At 40.1% G+C, this 17,488-nt stretch overlaps 1 protein-coding gene across 1 annotated transcript in view; it reads left to right on the top strand.

The window, feature by feature from the left end:
- VWF (von Willebrand factor) overlaps positions 1-17,488 on the top strand; it is a 749,192-nt gene that overhangs the window by 197,678 nt on the left and 534,026 nt on the right. Inside the window, exon 15 of the mRNA XM_044087471.1 lies at positions 1,289-1,504. Coding sequence (XP_043943406.1) covers positions 1,289-1,504 — 216 coding nt within the window. The remainder of the gene's footprint in view (positions 1-1,288; positions 1,505-17,488) is intronic.

The raw sequence follows: 17,488 nt of genomic DNA, 5'->3' as shown, positions 1-17,488 counted from the left end.
TGTGTGTGTGTGTGTCTGTGTGTGTGTACACACACACACACATACACATGGCATGCATGAGTATATAAGTGTGTGTATGGGGGTATGTGCACATTTTTATAACAAGGAATATAATAAAATGCATTCTGAACATGTAGCCTTTCAACATGTTTGAAGTGTGCATATTATTCTTTGCTTACTGCATTCCATCTGTAGCACGACTATAGGAACCAAACAGCCCATGAAAGGCTAAATTCAACAGATGAGGCTTCATTCAAATAACACCTAATTTTGCATTTGTATATGTAGCAATTCAGCTTTCAGATTAAATGATACCAAACACTTGCATCAGATGTGTACAGAATCGTTAGGACCTCTATGGTACATACTGCCTCCTTTTGTAGACTCACAGGTTAAGTTCTGTGTAGCTGGTTTTAACATGAGAAGCTTCCTTAAAGTTCTGAAATGAACGTGTAAGGTTTGTATGAGAACTGTGATATCTGGATGATGAGTTATCATCTCCTTTCAGCTTATCCTGGTTAGGGGGTTGCCACAGTGGAATAACGGTCCTCAGAATGACCCTGGTGCCCAGCCTTCCACAGAATGCACACACATGCACACACTCACACCTAGGGCCAGTTGAGAGTGTCCAGTCCACCTACAGCATGTCTTTGGGAGGAAACCGGAGCATCCGGAGAAACCCCACACGACCACAGGGAGGACATGCAGACTCGGCACAGAAGGCACCTCAGCCAAGAATCAAATGAAAGAGCCTCTTGCTGTGAGGTGGCAATACTAACTGCTGCACCGCCGCGGCCACCCTGATAGCTGGATGATGAGCAAATGTCACAATTGTTGGTGTGAGATGTAGTAGTTTCCTGTATTAAAAAAGACTGAACACCATACACTACATGGCATGCAGCTTCTTCTAGATTGTTAACTAACACTTCTAAATATATACCCATTTTGTACAGAAAGTGTCCTAGCTAGATAGGGCAAATGTGGAGCACATCAGCGATAATCAGATGATCACTGATAGGGACACTTCACTGGCACATGTTATTGGCTATTATTTTAGTCAATAGTGGTTACTAACCCATGCAGCTGAAACCAAGATCATGCAACTCTGGTTTCTTGCCGTTTATTTTTCCTGCGTAGAAACCAAATTATGTTAAATGAGATCTTTTAATTACATTTGTATATTTTTCCACTATATCACACTCTTGTTATTTTGCCTAGTTATGGCTAGAAGTTCTCCCACACTTCTGGTTTGATTTCATTCATTCATGTCTTCTTTTCTCTTTTTCAGCGAGATATGCCGAAGATGTGTGCTCTGTTGTCATGTCATCTGAATTTGAAGTCTGCCATCATGAAGTCAATCCTGGTCCATATCTTAAAAACTGTCGCTATGATGTTTGTGCCTGTTCTGACAGTAAAGAGTGTCTATGTTCTTCTATTTCTACATATGCAATGGCTTGTGCAAGAAAAGGAGTGGTAGTCAACTGGAGAACTCCGGACTTCTGTGGTAAGAACTGGCTATCTCTCCTACATTGTAACTATATGATGCTAGAATGAAAGTAGAGCAGTCATATTTTTAGGGATTAAAATGTTTTTTCAGTCTGTATTTATTATAAGGCCTCCGCAGAGCCCGAATATAAGTCCCTCAGCATTTTTTTCATAGGTTCATAGGTTGGTACTAGGCTATCCGCCCTAGGGCCTATACAAGCCTAGCCATAACAATTCCCTGGATATTTCTTCCCACAATATTTACTTTCCTGGACCCCTGTCTAGCAGGGCAACTGACATGATCCTCCGGGTGAATGTCCTTTCTCCCATCCAATCATCAAGGTTCCTTTTGAAGAGGACCAAAGAGGTGCTCTGCTTGACATGTATGGGCAGTCTATTCCAGAGTCTGGGGAGTTTCTGGGTCAGGAACCTATCCCTCCAGCATGTTTTGTTTATTGTGATGACAAGATTTAGATCCCTGGAGCGTGTGGTTCTGAGGGATTGGGATTTCTTTAAGTGTAGCATGTCCAACAGCTCTGGGTTTGACATGGGTTTGACATTGCTTTCTCATTTTCCCAGAACTCCATGTCCTTTAACCTAGAATCTGATTTTCAATGAAAAATGGGGTTCAGGGTTAGAAATTGATCACCACTATACAAGCTTTGAAATACATGAGCATCAGCTTCTCATTGTATGGAAGCTATCAAATTGCCATTAGTTTTAGTGCTAGGGGAAATTGGTATGCCTAAATTCTGTAGATTTAGAATGAATGTATATCTTACAAAATCTAAGAAAATTCATGAAAATCTCTATCTTCACTGTTTCTAAATAGTGCAGTTTAAAAAGTTATCTTATACCTCTCCCAGCAGTGACATAATTGCATTGATGTTATATTTGGCCCATTTAATATTAGTCTAATTTCTTTTTTTTCAACCAATGCCTTCAGTGAATTAGAATCACTTGCAGTAACAAACTGAAATCTCATCTGTGTGAACAGTCAGCAGGAGACAAATGGTACAGATTTAATACTTTAACTGTAACTGAAAACATTACATGCTCATCATTAACATGACTGTACATTTCTTAAAGTATTTCTTGTTTTCACAATTGCAGAATTGTTGTGACTGCTCCTTTTGTAAGCTCTGAATACATCACTACACCTTTATCCAGAGTCTCTACACTGAAAGTTAGTGCTTATCCTGCAAGAGTTACTGCACTATCAAATTCTTTGGTGCAGTTACTTGGATAAAAGAATGCAGCCGTTGACATTATTTATTTATTAACTATTTGTTCACTGAGTAAGTGGACTAGTCCATTGTCCCTTTTCAAGCAATGGCCCAACCTGAAACTTGCACTGTGCTAAAAAGTAACAGGTTTTTTAAGTGATTATTTTGCACATTGTTATTGACATGCTCCTTTACAATATCGGTTCTATAGTAGTGCATGTCAGTTTTAAGCTACACACTCCTAAAATGTACTCATAGTAGATTCAGTGTCAATATTTTCTTTGTTGCTTGACATGGCTGTTATTCATCCTTTAATGCTAAAGAATAGAACACAACTCACATTTATGTGGAATGTAGATCAAACCAGAATTTATGGTAATAAAATCAAGTGACGTGTTTTTAAATTGGAAGTACACTAGGAAACCTGTGTGCTTTTGTTTTCTTTAATTACCTACTGACAGCAGCGGTGGACTGTAAGACATGCATACTTGAATATGCATAAGCACACAGACACACACACACATGAGCCGCCCCCACATGAGCACAGACACACAGATACACACACACACACACACACACACACACACACACACACACACACACACACACACACACACACACACACACACACACACACACACACATAAATAAACATGCACACATGCACATAAACATACACACAAAAATAAACACATACAGAATAACACATACACACAAGCACAGACACACACACATATATACACACACACACACACACACACACACACACACACACACACACACACACACATGCATCCACACATAAATAAACACACAAACACGCATGCAGACATAAACACAAACACACAAATAAACACTACACACAAACACACACATACAGACACACACACAAGCACAGACACACACACACACACACACACACACACACACACACACACACACACACATGCATCCACACATAAATAAACACATAAACATGCATGCAGACATAAACACAAACACACAAACACTCCACACACACACACACACACACACACACACACACACACACACACACACGCACACACGCACACACGCACACACACACACACACACACACACACACACACACACACACACACACACACACACACACACACACACACACACACACACACACACACACATATAAATAAACACACACAAAAATAAACACATACAGAATCACATACAATCACACATACACGTGTGCTCACACATACATAAATGAATACAGACTTGCTCTGTAAGTCACTCTTACTTCTCCAGAAAGATGAGAAGCTTCCAAACACAGCATTTACAAGTTCACAAAGACCAAATAAAATTGTACTCATTGTAACATTTTTTATGATAAGTCCTCTGCCTTCACAGGCTACATAGAAAACGCTACAAGAAAGGTTTCATAGAAGTGGTAATAAAAGGCTGTCCTTGTCCATTCATGCAGTTTACTCAATCAGCACTCACAAATATTTACACACAGTTATTTGGACAGGTGTCAGTCACCACAGCTCATGTCCCTTAGTAGTTGGCCAGTCAATAAATTTTTTAAGCTCCAAATCCAATACGAGTACTGCCTTTTGAAACTGCCAATGCTTCTTTCAGCCAAAATGCTTCACTGAAATTCTGTTTTTCACTTTCTACCCATGAGACAAGACTATAAAACTTTACCACAGATACATGGGATTACCTTACAGCATGAGTTGTTTTCTCTTGAAATGCTGTATTTGCAATCTGGCAGCCTTTTAAAAAGACTTATGCAGAAACAGTAATTTTCCTGAGTCAAAAATAGCCATTGTACGTTTTCTGTCCTCATGCTGTCTTTGATCTTCATAAGCTGTTAAAGCCATGTTCCTGGAAAAATTCTGAGCCTATTCTATGCCATAATATAGCAATAAACCACGCCTGGGTGTGGGTAATGCTGGAGTTACTCATGGTTGGTGTGGTTTGGTCACTAGGGCGAAGCCCAAGTGGCCAAACAAAGACAACAGTGGGTAAATCTAGCATTATCCACACCCAAGACGTGGGTTATTGCTATTATACAATGACATTATTTAAGAAAAAAAATTATTATTTTTCTTAAATAATGGCATTGTATAATGCCTCCTTGCTGCCCCTCCACAGCTGCCTGGTATTCTGCGGCAGTTCTGATGTACTGCGCATGCGTATGCTTACACAGTACACCAGAGCCGTGGGCAAAACCAACGGAGAAAGCAAGATCTCCGTTGTTTTTTTACAAACTGTCTCACTGTGTTAAAGGAGTTTAACATAGCGAGACAGCTTTAAAAAAAGCAATGGAGAATCTCTGTTGCTTTTTTAAAGTTGTCTCGCTATGTTAAATCCATTTAACATAGCGAGACAGTTTCGAAAAAAGCAACAGAGAAAGAAAGATCTCCGTTGCTTTTTACAAAGTGTCTCACTATGTTAAAGGAGTTTAACATTGCGAGACAGCTTTAAAAAAGTAACGGAGAATCTCCGTTGCTTTTTTTAAAGCTGTCTCGCTATGTTAAACCCATTTAATGTAGTGAGACACCTTTAAAAAAAGCAACGGAGATAGGAAGATCTCCGTTACTTTTTTTAAAGCTGTCTCGCTATGTTAAACTCCTTTAACATAGTGAGACAGTGTGTAAACAGCAACGGAGATCTTGCGTTCTCCATTGCTATAAAAATGAGTTATACTAAGGGAAAAAGTCCGGGCGACTGGAGCTTTTTCCATTACTATAACTCTGATTTACAACGTGCATGCTGACCAATCAGTGTGCACGTTTTGGAATATTAATGGGGGGGGGTCATTGTATAATGTCACAGAACTAATTCAAAACTGCTAAGTGATCTATAAAGCATAAAGCAGCCAGGTGGGTTTACAATATAGTTGATCAGCATATGTTGCAAATTTCATACAAAAATATATCTTTGCATAAATCTGCGTGATACTTTATAAAATGAATTCTTTTGACTCTTACATGACTAGAAAGATGGTATTGTTAAATAGTCATAATGCTGTCCAAATAAATGGCATTATATGTAAGTCCTTCTTGTCCTTTTGGTTTAGTATTAATTCTAACAGGGACTGACCACCCCTGAGATACTTAAACTATCAACATCACTGACTGCCTTGTCAGTTCAATAGCAGTAAAGACTCTGGAAAGTTTTTTGAATGTTTTTTTTTTATGTAACTTTTATTAAACATTAGCAGTTAGAAAACTCAAAACAGAAAGTACAGTTGTGTAAGTTGAACTTAATAGTAGAAGTTTGAGTGAGCCCTGCTGTGATAGCCTTAACTATATGAGTTATATCCTGCCAAGGATATAACTGCTGGCCAGCTTCCAAAGCTTCAGGGCACCTTCCATGAGCACAAACTATCAGGCAGCTTGAGCTGAGCTGACTAAAAGACAAGTTTAGAAGCAAAGCCCTTCAGAGTCTTCCTGCCAGCAGACAGGGAGGCTGAGCCCTGAAAGGACTATGCTAGGAACAACGCAAAAATAAATGTTAACAACCTGGCATAAAATACACACCAAAAAACAATGGGGGTGGAGGTAGCACCTACTGCAGCAGCATCTTTCGAACATCTACTGTTATGCTAAGTTCAAGCTTACACGACTGTACTGTGTTCTTCATATTGATCACTGTTGCAGTAACCTTAGCTAAATGGGTAGATTACCACAGCTAAGTACATCTGGAAGGTGGAAGGAGAGGAGCCCAGGAACCCCTAGAAAATGGTCCTAGCAAAGCCTGATCTGGACATATAGAAGGAATCATCTTAAAGTGCTTTGTAAAGGTATGTACAGATGACCAAGTAGCAGCTTCTAGAATATTCATAGAATCCAGTCCTTTCCAAAAAGCCATACAAGAAGCCATGGCCCTGAAAGAAAGGGGTTTGACCCTGTCTGGAATAAACTTGTTATGGTGGGTATAAGAAAAGGTAATAGCCTTAGACAACCATTTGAAAATAGTCAAATAGTTAAATAGCTTTAACATGAGCTGTCCATTCTTCATACCTTTGCAAGAAATAAGCAATTGATCCAAAGATCTGAAGACTTTAGTTCTGTCAAGATAATACCTGAATTGTCTGTGAACATCCAAAGTATGGCGTATCCTTTCTTCCTCTTTTTTTTAGGTTCAGTAAAGAAAATGGGGAGATGGATAGTTTGGCTTATCGTAAACTTAGGTAACACTTTAGGCATAAAAGAAGGATTTCTCGATGAAACCCTGTCCCTATGGAAAATGAAGTAGGGTTTACTCACCATAAAGGTTTACAACTAAGATACCCCTCATGCAGAGGTCACACAGTAATGAGTAAAACTGTTTTCCATATTAAGAACCTCAAGTAAGCCAGATTAGCTCCTTCAAGTGTTGACTTCTCTAACACAAAATGAAGATCCCAAGGATGGGCCACTGGTTTTCTTGGATACCGCTGATGCAAACCCCTTTCAAGAACATTTTGACATGAGATTGCCTTGAAAGTGGAGGATATCTGGGAAAACATGCTGAAATGGCTGATAAATAAACTTTGATAGAGGAATAAGAAAAGACAAGGAATAGTAACTCATGCAAACACTGTAAAGCCAGAGAAGAACTAGCCCCGAATAGGTGCTAATTATGTTGTTGGCACCCACTAGAAAACCTTTTCCATTTTCTAAGATACAATTTTCTAATAGAATTTTTTGCCTCCATTAGTAACTGCTGCACATCCTCAGTAAACAGGCACCTAAATTAAATTAAGACCCCATCATCCAGGCAGTCAGCTGTAAATGGTCGATGGTGAAGTGCATCAAACACCCCTGTTCTCATCTGAGTAGATCCAGTCTGTGACGAAGCTTGTGTTAGTTGCCCCTGGCCATTTCTGGCATAGGGCAGAAGGGCACCATCACAATAATCTTGTGGTATTCCTTCAGAATATTCAGAAGTATCCTGGATATTAGTAAAAAGGATGGAAAAACATACAGGAACATTCCTGTTCAAAGAAATGAAAAGACATCTGTCTTCCAGGTCTTCTTACATAGAGTTCTAGGATGGCATCTTACCAGTTGATTTTTCAGAGGAAGCAAAAGGGTCTCCTTGTGGTAGTCCCCCAGATGGATCAAATGTTGTAAGACCCCTGATCTAGTTTCCATTCATGAAAGTCTACCCTGGTCCTGCTCAGCTTGTCTGCCCCACAGTTTTGCTTTGATTGGATGTAGGATGCCTGTAGAGTGAGACTGTGCTGTGAATTTATATCCCAAATTAACATGGCTAGTGTGCAAAACAGGTGCAACCTGGTTCCTCTTGCTTGGTGATGTACCACCCAACTGTGGTATTATCTAAAACCACTTGAAGAAGTCCTGGGGCCAAAAATGGTTCAGACAGTTAAACCCTTTGATCAGGGCAAGCATCTCCTAGATATTTATGTGTTTGCCTCTGTCCTTGGTGTCCTTGGTGTCCCACACCCCTGCACTTTTATCGCTCCTGAAATTGCTCCCCAAACAACCAAAGTCTTTGGAGCAGTGAGGTAGAAGGGGTGACCTGGACTTAAGGATATCTGTTGCCTCCGCCAAATGATTTACCTTCTGAAAAACCCCAGCACTGGGATTTGAAAAGATAAAGGGTGTTGATACTGAAACCAAAGAGATTTGCGATACCACTGCATCTTCCTCATGTGGAGTCCAGCTAGGAGTATTATGAGAATCACAGATGCCATGATACCCAAAATCCTGAGGAATTCCCTTGCAATGACCAAAGTCTGATTGGAAAATCTTAAAAACAAATATAAATAAAGATCTATTCTTCCTGTGGAAGAAACGCTTTTTGAAATGAGGTGCCTAGTCGACATTCCAGGAAAGCAATCCATTGTGGGGGAGTCAAGAAAGACTTTTGAATGTTCTTTTGAAATCCCAGCATGTGAAAGAGATCTCTCAACCAAGAAAGAGATTTCTAACACTTTGAAAAAGACTCTGCAAAGATAAGCAAGTCATTAAAAAAATATATGGATTCCCTCTGGATTGCAATGAGCTATAATTGGAGCTAGTTACTCTGTGAGCACTCTTGGTGCAGTGGATAGTGGATAATGTAAAGAATCAATAATGAGAGCCAGACACACAAAATGTCTGAAGTCTGGATTAACAGAGCTGTAATGATAAGCATCTTTAAGCCTAATGTTACCAGGAAACTTGAAAGAGAAAGAAGAGGCAACGGGTTGTGAAGTGACATCACTTAAATTAGAGCACTATCAAAGGCAGGTGTAAAAAAGAGTGATTAAGAACTGGTCTCCAAGCATGTTCTTTCTTTATTACTAGTAACATCTTTGAATAAAAACCCTTCAATACCTGAGAAGGAGGAACTGTTTTTATTATTCCCTTGGACAGCATGTGATAAAGGACAAGAGGAAACAGAAGAGTCCGATCTGGAGAATGAGGAAATAGCCTCCCACTGCCATCTGTGACCTTAATGAATAATATTCAGAACCCAGTTGTCTGAAGCAATCTGTTGCCAAAGAAGAAAATAGAGATTAAGACTCTTTGGAAGAAAAACTGCACCAGAGTGAGAATGGGTTACAGGGCCTCTTGAATAGTCATTCAGACATACTAGACTGTCCTTGGTTTTGGATGGTAAGAGCAGGAGCGGTTTTAGGTCAGCTGGTGCCCTAGGCAAAAGGGTTCCACGGTGCCCCCACCACACCAATGGTGCCCCCATCCTGGCCTACCTACACCAAACAAATACTGGAAAAGTGCCCCTGCTAGACCGGCACCCTAGACAGCCACCTAGTTGGCCTATGCCTAAGGTCGGCTATGGGTAAGAGGCTTCTTTTTGGACCTCCCTTGACATAAACATTTGTTGACCTGAATTCTGTTGAGACTGTTTATTCTATATTCTGCTAAAACTGACAGAGAAGAAAAAAAAACATTTGGGCAGTTTAGTAAAGGAGGGCTGCAAAATCTTAGAGATTTTCTGGATCAACTTGTCTTTTTCATCACACTTTTTGATCACCTCTGCAGCAGAGGGGACAAACACTAAAGCACTATCCAAGGGAGAACTGAAAATTTCATGTTTAACATTATCAGGAAGGTTCTGAGAATGCAGCTATGCAACCCTCCTTAAAACAATACCACTAGCCATAGCCCTGGAATAAGTACCAACAGAGTTGTACATATACTGTAAACAATGAATATTGACCTGTGCAAAAGAAGAAACAAAGTTTTTTAAAGTAAAATTTTCCATACAAGAATAAACTACAGATAAAACATTCATCATATTTTCACAGTCTAATCATAGATATGCTGCTATTGTTTCAATTTTACTTTGACAATATTACCTTCATATTGTTCCTTGTCTTCCTTGTTGCCTGTTCTGGATGGGTGTGGGTCACTGTTGTCCTACTTTACTTACTAATTACTACTTATTAAACTTCTACTGTGATATTTTATTAATTTTTCTCTGTCTATATGTGCAACTGTTTCCTGCGTTGAGAACAAAGCAATGTAATTTCGTAAAGCTACACTGCTTGTGTTCTGAATGACAATAAAGTTTATTTTAACTTGACTTGATTTGACTTCACAATTTGTCAGAACGAACTTTAACATATCACCCTGACAATTAAAATTTTTGAAAACCTAAATTACCAAAGTATACATTTTCTTCTCAACCTATTAATTTTCCAGTCCTTATCAGAAATAATAAAACTGGAATTAACTAAGTGCTTACCAGCAGTGGGGTCAACTAAGGTTATAGCTGCTGGGTCACATTTGGGAAAAGTGTATAAAAATATTAAAAGATTGAAGAACTTTATACATCCTGTCTGCATTTTTAGAGGCAGCTGGCTGACTAACAGAAAATTACAAGAAGTTAACACACACACATCCTCCAAAGCTGACAAAACAAGAGTAATGTGTGTAGGTGCTGGAAAATCCTTTTGTAACAACTCAAAATATTTTCTGAGGGACTGAGAAATGTCACTGTTCTCTCACCGAAAACATTAGCACATCGTGGCAATAGACTCAGAGAAAAAGAAACACCAACAGGGGGAATCAGAAACTGGTATCTCCTCTGAATCCAATCCTGCATCTTACTTTTTTGTATTCAGAATCTTGAAGAATCTCTTCAGAAAAAGAGGAATCCCTCTTTCTTTTACCAGAAACTACTTTATAAGAAGGATCAATAGCCTGAAGTAAACCCTGAGCAGATCCAATAAAGTACTTATCTAAAGAAATTTGAGGAGGAGTAGATACCTGCTTCATTTTCTTCTTTTTGACAGGATAAATGGGGTCAGCCATGTTACAAATGGCAGCAGTTGCTCCCCCAGGGATAGGCTCAGCATTCTAACACAAAAGGGGAAACTTCCCTGTACCTTCTCCCAGGACCAACAAGAGTGTGTGTCTCCCTTGCCCACTGAGGGACTCCAACAGATGCAGAAGATGGTCCATAGTGCCTGTAGGTGCTACTTCAGAGGGATATGGACTAAAAGATGAGTGGTCTGAGGCACAAGTGGCCACAGCAGAGTCATCCACCTGTGGCTGAGGCAAGTTGTCAGCCTGCTGTGGTGGCAAAGGCTGTTAGCTTAACTCTTTCATTTTGTGGCTGGAAGAAGGACCGACAGTAGGACCAGTAGTCTGTTCCATGGTCAAGCTGAAAATGGTGCCTCTTTTTTGGGAATACAAGCAGCATATACCAGTAAAATTACCAGTGCTCAAAAGTTACTTTTTTTCATTCTCGACAGAATAAAAAGCACTATAAAAAACACTTTCAAACACTATTTCAGCCACATCAGGTAAAAATAAACACAATTTCTGCACAGAAAATATGTTTTAAATTAGTTAACACTATCTTAAACAGACAGAAAAACACCAACTGCTCTGTTTAAAAGTATGTTATGATCTCTAGACATTCCTAGCTCTAAAATAGCTTTCCTGAAGAGAAAAGTAATAAAACATCAGTAAATATAAGAAAATTGAAGTTTTTTTTCTCCAAAGGGAACTTATCTGACCAGCAAAGGAGAGCACAGGCTGACCGTTGATCCTCAAAAGTCTCAGAGGAGCATAGTCTTCGGCAGTAGGAAAGCTCTGAAAGGCTTTGTGCCCAAACTTGTCTTTTTATCAGCTCAGCTCGAGCTGACAGACAGTTTGGGTGGGTGGAAGGTGCTCTGAAGATTTGGAAGCTAACCGAACATTACATCCTTGGCAAGATATAACCCATATACCTAAGGCTACTGCAGCAGTGATCAATATGATGAACATACTTATTTATAACCAATAAACAAAAACGCAGAATTACAATAACTATTTAAACATCAAGAGCAAGTGATTTTGGCACTGACATGTCGGTGTCCAGAAAAATGAATATGTGTGCATTATGAAAAACAACTTTGTGATAATATTTACTGTTTCATATAGGGATACGCTATTTCAGAATAAATAATTGCAAATTCCACATCTTATATTTTGTGGTATAAAATTGCCATTGCATGTTAACAATAAAATACATGGATACTTTGAGAGCAACATTTTAATGCAGTAAATCAAAGGCATAAAATCATATTCAGAAAAGTTGAGATCTTTCAAAATTATGCTTAAATTGCATGAACTATCAAAATTAAATATTATGTATCTTTGATATTGCTACAAGGAAACTTATTCCTATGGTGCAGCCATTATCGGTTATCACTTAAATGCATAACCAAAGGATCACGAATCTCTCACATACTAGCACTGCAGCACAGAGGAGTAAAGCTATCATATGTGAATGATTTTGGTCCTGTGGTCCTGGGTTTGAATCTCTTATTCTCCATTTGCCTAATGCATGACTCTGAGAAAGTTATTTAACCAGACATTTCTCAGTGTTCACTCCCAGGATGAGGCAGTTGGACATAGTGAGTTTGCTTGCTTTACCCCTTTCTTGGTAAATAATACCCTCCTAAACAGCCTGATGCAGTCCCCATATCCACCACTACATGATTTTATATCACTCTTGCATTCCTGAGCAAAATTGCATTCAGGATAATTGGTCATGATTGACCTAAACTCTATCTTTCTTCACTGCACTTACATTTCTGGCCTCTAGACCCTAACACACATTTCCCAGGAATAGTGTACTGATTTGTTAGACATTTCCTCCCATATTTTGGGGCTGGTCCACCCTGTTTGGGTCTATGGGCTAGCTGAAAACTTTGCAAAGCATTTGCAATGCTGGCTGTGCATATCCAGCAGTTTGAATTTGGTCTCCCAGTCCCTGACACTCTCAAACAGTTTACTAGTTATCTGGCCCATCTGTGCATAATTTAACTATTTGGTTTCTCATGTTTAACCTTAATTTTATCTGTTTAAAGCTGTAATGTTGACTATTACAATGTAATAAAGTAGTAAATTATGATTACAGTGTAAATTTAATAGCAAAGCCTTTTGGTGTATTTACATACACTGTACAAAATTCAGTTTTGAGATTTGTTTATTTTATTTCTTAAAAACCTGTTGTTGAGTGGGTTGGTCTCACTAAACCTGTGGGCCAATGTGAAGAGAGAGAGTAGAAGTCATATTTGTAGTGATTAACATGAAGTCTAGAGACACAGTAACAAATGTACAGAGCTCTATTAAACTGCAGCCATAATACTAACAAATCTATGGTAATGACTGCATTTGCTTTGTGGCAACAGGAGACAATAAAAGTCTCCTAATGAAACTCCAACTGTTTTCTGATTGACCGTCATAACTGCAATCACAAAACATTATAAACACTTGAAACATGAACCACATTTGAAAAAAAGCAGTAAAAACAACAACAAAAGGTGCATAGTGCAAGACTACCTTCCATCTTAGGGAGCTACACCTCTTCCACCCCTGTTATTTATATACACCAGGTCTGAGATTGTTACATTTCAATAAAAGGAGAAATCCTTTGATACATCACTGATGTGGAAGACAACTCCAAATAATGATAGATTACCATAATGAACTGTTGGTGGCTAAGAGAAATGCCATATATGGGAGCAATCGGTGCTAATAAGTTAAGTTGCCAGACAATAATCAAGTCAGCAATCAGGCCAATGCAGACCTAGAGATGGAAACAGATAGAAATGTAAATCATGACATAAGATATTTTGGTGTCTTTGGCTTTGTTCTCTATCTGTCATACCCAAATAAGGTTTCGAACAGCACATCATAACAGCTGTATAGAAGAATGGGGAGAGACAGAAACAGACAGACTGTGCAAGGGAATATTGGTAGGGGATACGGTGTCTTGATGTTAAGATGAAAAAGTCACTTTTGCATATTTGTAATTGCACATTGTGTGATAATTACAGTTTTACCACATACAAAACTGGCACCCAGTAACAAGTCTGTCCAGATTGCCACATTAAGTGCTTTAAAATTCTCCCCCCTTTCTATCCCTCCCTTACCTTTCTCATCAGCATGCCAAATTCCCCTTGGCTTATAGTTCCAATGCATTTGACAACTCATGCTTAGCAGGCTTGAGCTCTTCAGGGTTTAACACCTAGTACTTCTACTAGGTGCGCACAGGTGGTAAGCCAGAGATATGTCCCTCTCCCAAGATGGTTATGCTGACAGTGACAGCTCACTCTTATCTTTCCTGGTCAACTCTCCTATGCCGTCTTGAATGCCTCTGTGGATTCTCTCTTGTGCAGTCACTGAGACTTGGTTTAAGGCTGCAGAGAGCACCACAGCTATACCAGGTTACATTTCCTTCCATACATTCAGACCACAAACTGAAGGCATGAGAATTAAAGGAGGTGGTCTATCAATATTCATTAAAGATAAATATGCCTCTAAAGTGGTTAAACAGCACAGTTCCCTTGAATTACTTCAGGTGCAATTGACTGGAGGTAAGACTCCTCTTCTGGTCATTGCCAGCTATAGAACCCCCTCCATGAATCAAAGCATCCACTCAGCCTACTTGGATGTATTTGAGTCAATCATAATACAACCAAACACCCTGGTTTGGGGTGACTTTAATTACCCATCTATTGACTGGGTAAATTATACGTGTTCTAGCTCACTTGCCCAAAGGTTCCTGGACTTCGTTGACTCCAATACCCTGGACCAGCTAGTTGACACACCCACAATGGGCTCAAACATCCTGGATGTGGTGATCACCAACATGGGGGATTGTTGCACTACACCCAATGTGTGGCTATCCTTGGTGAGATCTGACCACAAATCAGTCTCACTAGAAGTAACTATAACACAAGATCCCCCCAACAAAAACTAGACTAAAAAACTTCTCCAAGGCCAGTTACATCCTCTTATGTGACAGCATAAATAGCTTCATAACCCCTCACCCCACTGATGGGATAGACACCTATCTGAATTATACACCAATGCTTTATACGAGCACCTAAACAATTTTATTTACTCAGCATACCTGCTAGAACTAAAGCAAGATCTTCAAGGAAAAATAAACCTGCCTGGTGGACAACTGCCATTAATAGGCTATACAATAGGAGAAAGAAATTGCTGCCTAAGAGCAGGAAGGAACAGTCTCAAAACTGGAAACACTTCCTCCTCAAGTGAAACAAGCAAATAGGACTCCTAGTGAAGTCCTCCAAAGGGGCGGCCACAGTAGTGCAGCAGTTAGCATTGCCAGCTCACAGCAAGAGGTTCTCTGGTTCAGTCCTCGGCTGGGGTGCCTTCTGTGTGGATTCTGCATGTCCTCCCTGTGGTCGCGTGGGTTTTCTCTGGGTGCTCCGGTTTCCTCCCACATCCCAAAGACATGCTGTAGGTGGATTGGACACTCTAAACTGGCCCTAGGCATGAGTGCGTCCATATGTGTGCCTTCTGTGGAAGGTTGGGCGCCAGGCTGGCAACTCGGCACTGTAAAACTCCACTGCCAATCATGAGCGGACAGGTGATCCGCTGTGGCGACCCCTAACCGAGAAAAAGCTGAAAGAAGAAGTGAAGTCCTCCAATGCTAACTATGAATAAAAATTAGCTTCCCTAACTAAGGATAACCAAAAGTCATTCTTTAGATACATCTGTAACCTCAAAGGTAAGGCCCAGATTTGCACTTAACTCATAGTTAATAGTACTACATAAACAGAACCTGTGGATATAGTAAACCTATTGAGTGACAAGTTCCATGAAAACTTCACTTCCCTGTCCCTGCCAGATATACCCCAATGCATCCCTAACACCTGTCCCCCTCCTAGTATCTCTGAGCATCAGGTCTTAAATGCCCTCATCAAGGCCAAAGGTACAGCCTCTGTGAGACCAGACAACATCATGGGCTGTGTTCTAAATGGGTTAAAATAGGAATTAGCATTATCATTGGGCACACTTTTCAATCACAGCCTAAACACTGTTTTTGTCCCAGCAGAATGGAAAACAGCTACCTTCATCCCTATACACAGAAGGAGTGCATCCACAGACCCCAGGAACTATAGACCCATTAGCCTGTCCAGCCTTATCTGCAAGGCCATGGAACGAATCATCATGGACCTTATTAACAAATATATAGGAAATCTCCAAACATTCAACCCCACCCAGTTTGGCTTTGTGAAGGGGAAATTGTGCCTGTAAAACTTGATGGACTTTTTCAACACAGTCACCAAAGCCTTAGACGAGGGCAAATCTGTGCATATGGCCTACCTATACTTAGCCAAGGCCTTTGACACAGGCATCATTGATAAACTTACCCAGCTGGGTACCAATCCATATATTGTCAGGTGGGTTGCAAACTGGCTCACTGATACAACTCATACTGTCAAAATAGAGAACTCCACCTCCTCCATCAGACCCGTAACAAGTGGTGTTCCACAGGGATTGGTTCTAGGATCCCTGCTGCTCAGAATCTACTTCTCTGAAGTACAGGCTAAAATTAAAGGACTGTGGCTGACAAAGTTTGCTCATGACTGCAAACTGAAAGTGATCACTGAAACCCCTAGTGATGTCAACATCCTTCAAGAAGGTCTTACGCAGACTAATGACTGGTGCCAAAATCATGGTCTTAAACCTAATGCAAAAAAAATGCATTATCATCCACATCGGCAAGGGTGACATTTCTGCAGACTACCACATCAATAGCGATACCTTAAGCACACAGTCAGTGGTGAGAGATCTGGGCATATAGGTTAACAGCAACCTTAACTTTGATCACCATGTCTCCACAGTGGTAAAAAAGGCATTTTATATTGCTCATCTCATAACTAAGGGCATTGCCTCCAGAAAAAAAAAGAGGTTATAACCCCCATGTACTCTTACCTCATCTGGCCAGTACTAGGGTGCAATGCTCCCTTTGGTATGTTGCTTTCCAAAGACCTTCAGCAATTGGAGAGACCACAAAGGTTCCTTACAAAGATAATTCAGGGTCTTTGAGATCTGTCTTATGTGGACAGACTGAAATCATTGTCACTTTTCTCTGTGTCGTACAGACTGCTCAGAAGCAACCTGTGCCTTGCATAAAGAGCAATCCCTGACTCCACTTTAATGGAAATGCTGCACATTCACAAGTCAAATGGCACATGATTCACTCACTCAGAGGACCTTAACCTGGTATGTGACATAAGAGAAATTGCTGGAGAAACAGATTTGCCTCACAGAGGTTGTCCAACCTTTGGAACAAGCTTCCTACTCATGTTAAATAAAGCCCCTCATTGGCCCTATTTAAGTGTAATTTGGACGATTGGATGGGTAACTGGAAATTCACCCTGGGGATTCCACCTGTGTCTCTCTTGGACAGGGGCAATAGGTGCTAATTTTAGTGTCTGCTTGAACCAGACACCCTTGGAAACATGGGTTGATCTTGGCTGGGCTTGTAAGGACCCTGGGGCACTAGCCTAGTAA

Source organism: Protopterus annectens, chromosome 11.part0 (genome assembly GCF_019279795.1).
Source record: "Protopterus annectens isolate FY-2018-M chromosome 11.part0, PAN1.0, whole genome shotgun sequence".
NCBI lineage: Eukaryota > Metazoa > Chordata > Ceratodontiformes > Protopteridae > Protopterus > Protopterus annectens.
Note: the sequence above shows the minus strand (reverse complement) of the source record. Positions and strands in the feature narration are given on the sequence as shown.